Source organism: Temnothorax curvispinosus, unplaced genomic scaffold (assembly GCF_003070985.1).
Source record: "Temnothorax curvispinosus isolate PA1 unplaced genomic scaffold, ASM307098v1 QBEX01007395.1, whole genome shotgun sequence".
Classification (NCBI taxonomy): Eukaryota; Metazoa; Arthropoda; class Insecta; order Hymenoptera; family Formicidae; genus Temnothorax; species Temnothorax curvispinosus.
Genome location: NW_020217175.1, coordinates 728 through 8461, shown reverse-complemented (window position 1 = coordinate 8461; position 7734 = coordinate 728). Strand labels below are relative to the sequence as shown.

The following is a 7734-nucleotide window of genomic DNA, read 5'->3' as shown; positions in this document are numbered from 1 at the left end:
CGATATTCGCACGTCGAAGCTTGTTTATCGCAGTCCGTAACGCTTGCAGATCCTTCTCGAACGCAGTCAGCTTCTCGTCTGATTCTTTTCGTTGATTGCTCAACATTTTAAAGAATTGATCAACGTACAGTTTGTTAACCGCGTCACCGTCAGTCTCAGGTTGCGCTACGCGACAAATCTTGCGCGACTTTGCGTCAAAGTCCGCGGCAGCGCGGCACAGAGCGTTATTGCGCACGAAATTTCTCATTAATCCGCTCCACCGATGGTACGAAATGGCATTCGTCGCGTCTCCGCTGTGTTAATTCGAACAATCCAAATTTGTTGATCGGCATTTCGACGTTGATTGAACGGATCGCCGTCGCATGGTTTAATTTATAATAAGCCCGGCTTCGCGAAGTTCCTCGATGATCGACATGATCTCGTTGTCGTGGGCATTGTTGCCGGCGTGGCGCGAAGCGTCGAGCAATCGCAGACGATCCACCAACTCGTTGGGGTCGTCCCAGTGCACGTAGTCAATCTTATTGTCGGTTAGCGTCATCGCGCAAGGCATGGATAACCCCTTTCCGGATTTTTTCTTCTTGGATTCGGTCGACATCAACGGTGCGATTACCTGTGTATACTTGTATCCCCCGTTGCCTTTTAGTCGCTTGTTAGGATCGTGTTGGAATTTATAAGCACTCGTTGCCAACAGTATGCTTTTGTACTTTTGCATATCGTCTTCCGTGTAGATATCGTCGTCGGGCATTCTCTTGAAGATCAACTCGTAAATACCGGGTGTGCCGGCGTATCGTACGCCGTCGATATAAATGTTATCCGCTTTGTCCACGTCAAAACGTTTATTACCGAGCATCAATTCATTTTTGCCGAGATAAACGCCGTATGCTATGTCCATCGTTGGATAGGCGCCCAAAACCTCTGCGATGTAAATTCGGCTCATTGGACCCAAGTGATCTTCCAACGATTCTATAAACCATTGTCGACCCTCCGACGTTTTCAACCGTTTATGAATGGTTTTCCTGATCGAGTCGTCCGTGGTTTCAAAAACATTCGCGATTTCAAGAAATTCGGGACTTGTACGTTGCACGGTTTGCGTCGGTGTAGAGGTTATCGGTGTAGAGGTTATCGGTAGTACTGTCGATTGATTAGATTTACGCGGTGTCAATGAAAGATCCGACCAGGAGTCTAATCGTTTCTTCTTTCTCTTCGGTGTAGCATCCTCCTCCTCCTGCCCGCGCTGTTGAACGGATAGCGGTTCGATTTTCGCGTCAGCGTCGCTCTCCGTCGGCTCCTCTTTTTTCACCGCGATCAAGCTCGAGTTGTCAACGATCTTTTTCAACGGCCCGATGAGAGGTTTAAAGTGCGTGTCCAACTCAATGTCCTTCTCGATCTTACCGGTCTTCAAAGCGCGAAGTTTTTTGCGAATCGAATCACTCGTCTTCGCAATCTCTTTTACAACCTTCTCGCGTTCGCTAATATTCTCGCTCCCGTCGATCGCGGCCATCGCGGAAAAAAGCAGGGTGTCGATCTCTCTCTCTCTCTCTGTAACGCTAACGTTTCACTTCCGACGAGGTATCGGCAACGACTGATCGCTTCTGCGGTATCGCGAACACGTTAAATCCTTTTCTGTATCGACCGTTCGAAAGCGCGCTGTCCTTGTCTATCACTACGAATCCGTACTTTTGTTGCCAACAATCGTGGCACAACGAACAAAATTCGTCGTACGGCATGTCGGTATTTACGTGATCGTTGTAGACGTGTTTCAAATTGGTACCATCCTGTTTGAACAGGATCAGCAGATTCGCGTTGTCGCGTATCAGATGTTTAGGTATTCTCGCGTACGTCTGACAGAGATAGAAGGAGTCGACGCTCGAGTGCCTGCCCATTGAGAAATACTCTCTCACCACGTCTTGCTTATCGCACGCCACGTCATCGAAGACGAAGATCGAGTTTGGACGCGCGTCGCTCGGTGGAATGACGTCACTGTTATTGGAGAACGTAAAGTAGCCAATTTCGTCGATCGATGTCAACAAATTCTCCAAATATCGATATTTCGGCTGTTGCAACGATTTCGAGTATACGTACACGTTTTCGAAACGTACGCCGTGCGGACTTTCCAGCAAGCTTATCAAGACGTTGGTTTTACCGCAATTCGAGGGTCCGCAAATGATCGCGCGTATAGTAGTCGGTAACAACGTACCATGCTTGCGTTTCTCCACGTTGCCCCCCATCGACCGTGATCTGTCGTCGCAATTGGTCACGCGAATTGCCAACGGTTGTCGCACGAATCTCATTTCTTTCCACACTGCCGACTCTCTGGCTGACTCGAACGCCTATTTATAGGCAAGCGGAACCGCGAATCGCTCAGTAGCAAAGATGTTCGTCGTACTGTCGAGACCTTCCGATATTCGCGGTTTGAGCGCCGAACAGCTGCAATTTGTGCCGAAAGCCGTTCTGTTGCAAACGTGCGGCAATCACGTCCACTACGTGTGGGACAAGCTTCCGGAACATATAAAGGCGGATTTGGAGGTTCAAGAATATCGTCGCTGTTACGAACATTACAATCAACCGTGGCAGCGAACGCACATCGACGGTCCCGCGCCAATGATAAAGGATTGCGGCGAATGTCAACGAAAAAAATTGGCGAAGGCCTGTTAAATCGCGCGATAAACGCACTTCCGTTCGAATTACACATTCCCAGCTATCAATTTTGCGGTCCGGGAACTCGTTTACAAGAACGATTGGCGAGAGGCGATCAAGGTATTAATCCATTGGACGCGGCGTGTCGCGAGCACGACATAGCCTATTCGCGTAACCGCGATCTCACCGAGAGACACGCGGCGGACGAGATACTCGCTGCGGAAGCGCGAAAACGCATTACCGCGAGAGATTCGACTCTCGGGGAGAGAGCTGCCGCTACAGCCGTCTGGGCGACCATGAAGGCTAAGACGAAGCTCGGAATGGGCTTGAAAACGAAAAAATCGAAAACGGTGAAGAAAAAAAAGCTAACGAATAAACGGATACTTCCGACAGCGAAACGAGGCGGTGTATTGCCGATTCTACCGTTGTTGGGAGTTCTCGGTTCTCTGGCCGGCGGAGCGGCGGGAGTCGTAAAGGCCGTGAACGATAACAAAGCCGCGCGGCGTCAGCTGGAAGAGATGCAACGTCACAATCGCGCCGTGGAAGGTCGCGGACTTTATCTCGCTCTGTACAAATATGGACGAGGGCTGTATCTCGGCCCGCACAAACGCGGGCGAGGAGTAGCGTTGAAAATAAAAAAAAAAAACGTCAAAAAGACGTTAAATATGCCCGCGGGTATTACGACTAACGTACAATTAAATCGACTGGCAAGGCGTATGCGCGTACCGTTCTTCAGAGGTGTCTTCATGCGTGATTCGTTACCGATCGGCGGTGTACGTCGAAACGAGAGCGGTATCGTGAATTTGGACGATGCAGCGGGTCCCGGTACTCATTGGGTAGCGTACGCGAAGAGGGAAGATCGAGTCGTATATTTTGACAGTTTCGGCAATCTTCGACCGCCGAAAGAATTGGTGCGATATTTCGGGCCGAGCGTGACGAAGATCGAGTACAATTGCACGTCTTATCAGCGATACGATCAGAACATCTGTGGACAATTGTGCCTGCGATTTCTCCGGACGATCGACGCTAATTTAAAGCCCGACGGTGCGCCGTGGTGACTCAGTATTCGTTAACGGTTTTCGCCGACATGTCTATAACGTTCACGCTGACGGGGAAGAGCAGCATCCTCGCGGAGCACTATTTTCCCGCCGTGGATCTGAGCGACGGTGACTACGAGCTCGGTCTAACGTGTTTTGAGACTTATCACACGATTCCGAACGTGAATTCTTCGAACAATAAATTTTATTTCGACGAGGATGACACGGAAATTACGATTCCCGAGGGATCGTACGAGATACGAGCCATACATGAGTTTTTGAAACGCGAAATTTCACGAAAACGCCCGCGACGCGTAAATCGTTCCAACGATGATCGTACGTCGGTCGCGAATATCGCGCGAGAGGCGACCGCTCGCGCGAACGGCTACGAAGACGAGGCCGCGGAATACCCGATAGTGCTCCGCGCAAATTACAATACGATGAAGAGCGAGATCAAGTGCGCTTTCAGAGTGAACTTTAACAAACCGAACAACGTTGGATCGCTGCTGGGATTCTCGTCGAAGCGTATATTGCAACCGAGACAGTGGCATGAATCGGACGCGTCGATTAATATTATCAACGTAAACATTATCCGCGTGGAGTGCAACGTGACCGCGGGTGCGTACAGCAACGGCAAACGTGTTCACACGATACATGAATTTTCACCGAGCGTACCACCGGGATATAAGATATCGGAAACGCCGGCGCAGATCATTTACCTGCCGATCATCGCGCGAAGCGTTACGGATCTAACGATACGCGTCACGGATCAAGACGGACGATTGCTCGATTTTCGAGGAGAAGAGATCACCGTCAGATTGCACGTACGACGACTACAGCGATAACGCGCGACGTGTGACATGCTCGTGTTGAACGACTCGGAGCGTGCGACGGATAAGAATATCTTTACGACTGCGACGATCGACGATATCATCAAATCGACATTCGGTAGCGTTAAAACAGAGACGAAAACAGAGGCGAGAAAGAAGCTCAACGCATCGAACGTTAAATTTTTACAATCTCTGGGATTCGCGGTACGAAACATCTGAACGATGACTGTAATTCTTAACATCGGAGGCGAGCCGGTCTTTGACGATCGCATCGTCAAGATCGAGACTCACACGTACAACCCGTACACCAACACAACGTTCGAGTATAGCGACGAGATACGAATACCTACACAACAGCAGGATCTGTATACGTTGCCGTGCGAAAGTTTTCTCTACGTCGAAGGAACATTGACGGTGACCAGAGCAGCCGGCCAAGCCGATAACGTGGTATTGGGGAATAATTGCGTCGCGTTCATGTTCGATGAAATTCGATACGAGCTCGACGGTGTGGAGATTGATCACTGCAGAAACGTAGGAATAACCAGCACGCTCAAGAACTACGTTACGGTATCGTCCGACAGAAGCGTGATCCTGCGAAACGCGGGCTGGGAACCGCATAATAACGCGAACGGATACTTCAATTTCTGCGTACCGCTCAACTTGTTACTGGGATTTTGCGAGGATTACAAACGCGTGGTGATCAACGCTCGTCACGAATTAATCTTGATACGATCGCGCACCGACAACAATTGTCTGTTGGGAAGTCTCGCGTTGGAGCCTACTGTCAAACTACTCAAGATACAGTGGCGAATGCCTCACGTGGTATTGAGCGAGGTCAACAAGCTGTCGATGCTGCGCGCCTTGGAAAACGGACGATATCTAAGTATGGGTTTCCGTTCGTGGGATCTGTACGAGTATCCCCTGTTGCAGAACACGACCAAGCACTCGTGGGCCATTAAGACCGCGACTCAGCTCGAGAAACCGCGATACGTCGTCTTCGCTCTGCAAACGGGTCGGAAGAACGTCATGTCCGCGGACACCAGCCGATTCGACGACTGCAAACTGACCAACGTGAAACTCTACCTAAACTCGGAAGTCTATCCGTACGACGATTTGAATTTGGACTTTGGTAAACACAGATGGGCGATTCTGTACGATATGTACGCGCGTTTCTGCAAGGGCTATTACGGATACGAATATCTCGAGCCGAGTCTCACCGTTTCAACTTTTCTACGTAACGGCCCGTTCGTGATCATCGATTGCTCTCGACAAAACGAATCCGTCAAAAACGCCACCGTGGATGTCAGACTAGAATTCGATTGCATGGAGAACGTACCGCCGAATACCTCTGCGTACTGTCTCATCATACACGATCGCGTGATCGAGTACAATCCGTTGACCAACGTAGTGCGCAAAATAGTCTGAGTGTTCGCGGCAACGTCGACGAAAATTTTTTCTCTCTTTAACTCCCGATACAAATTTATGAGAGGGGAAAAAGAGGGGAGCAGGATATAAAAATCAGAGTGTCGCGAAACGCGCGTCATTCCTCTCGATTCACGCATCGAAGAAAGAGAGATATTTCTTCATGTTTGCACCAACGTTCGTCGACCTGCAAGGTTTCGTCGTCGGGATGAAGTTTGTCGTGAAGGAGGTGGCGGTGCTGAGAAACGGGGTCATTCTGGCGCATTACATCTTTACATGCCCCATGCCGTGGAATCTCCTCACAAAATCCGACAAATCGTGCGCTTCCTGGTTGATTCGCAATCACCATGGATTACGATGGGAAGACGGAAACGTGTCGTACAGCAAGGTGAAGCGTTTAATTACATCAGCGGTGCTCGGTGAGGAAGAGGACAACGACGACGACGACGACGAGATGCCGACTCTCGTGTACGTCAAGGGATGTCAGAAACGAGAATGGCTGGTAGATCTGCTTGAGAGTAAAGCGAGAAAAAACCTAAACATCGAGACTCTGGATGCGGATTACGAAGATATCGAATCTTTAAATAATCTAGATGTTACCAATACTGTGCGATGTGGAAAACACATTAAAAATTGCGCATTGCAAAATGTATTAAAAATATTTAACTGGTGGTCGCGACGCCAGAGAGAATTGTCATCTTTTTAAAAATAAATTTTATACGTATGTGTAAATTTTTCAATGTTTTATTTCTTTTCCCTTTAGTCGATAGTGTACAAAATTAAAGAATAAGTAGGTATACGTGACGAATTCTAACTCGAGAGCTTCGAGGAGGGGGAATGGGGTATCAGTTTTAGACGAACATGTCTGAACATGTTTTGCGGTTGATGTCATGCGGAGGGGAGAGGGGGAAGGGGGGGTATACGTCTTAATAAAAAACATCCTACCTTAGTCCCCTCTCCTAAAATTCAGAGCGCTGATTGCGCGTTACAGAAACATTAATTTCCCCTTCCTTCATCATAGTTTTGGAAGGGTTATAGTGGGTGCTGTCGCGTATACTCGATTAATTTTATACGACTAGTCTCGTATCGGCTGCTTGTGCGAACGGTCCGCTTCTCATAACCGAGAGAAAAAATGTATTCCGTTGGAGGAAGCAACGGCGGCAACAGCGGCAGCAGCGGCAGCAGACGTATGAATTATTACGTGCCGATTTCCGATGTTGAAACTCCAACGTGTGAAAACAAGTAAGTTTTGTATAATTTATAGAGCTTTATATTTTTTATATCTTTTTTGCGAATTGTATTATTTTGAAAGTAATCTCATTATTTTTTTCTACAGCATTTCGTTGGATCGTCGCGCGGTTTGTATACTCAGCAGACGATACGCGCTGACAGCTACGGCATACAAATTCCTCGAAATTGGTATCAACGTGGGTCCACCGAGCTACGTGGAGATCGCCATTGGAGATCCTCGCCGAGGAAAGGAACTGCTGTTGTCTCTCGAAACGTGGAAGGCGCTATACGAGCAACGGCAAAATATTCAGAATTTCTTTCGCAATGACTTCAAAGATATCCATAGTTTTATAAACGTTGGACCGCTAACGGTGAGAGTTTGTACGGTTAATAACATCAAACTCATACGTCTCGAATCTGCAAACGTATGCTTGAGAATGACCGAATCGACGTTGCATCGTATGTTCGACCTCGATCGATGCATCGATGCGAGATTCAATCATTTGATCAGAATACTTGCGACGGTCGATGCAAAGTTTGCGCAGTTCTCCGATATCGCGTCCACTGCGAAGGATCCC

General features: G+C 48.5%; 1 protein-coding gene across 1 annotated transcript; it reads left to right on the top strand.

Moving 5' to 3' along the window:
• Positions 1-4726: 4726 nt before the first annotated feature.
• LOC112456996 lies at positions 4727-5929 on the top strand. Its single transcript, XM_025019825.1, has 2 exons — positions 4727-5200; positions 5309-5929. Exons 1-2 carry the CDS (start codon positions 4727-4729, stop codon positions 5927-5929), a joined length of 1095 nt encoding a protein of 364 aa, XP_024875593.1.
• The last annotated feature ends 1805 nt before the right edge of the window (positions 5930-7734 follow it).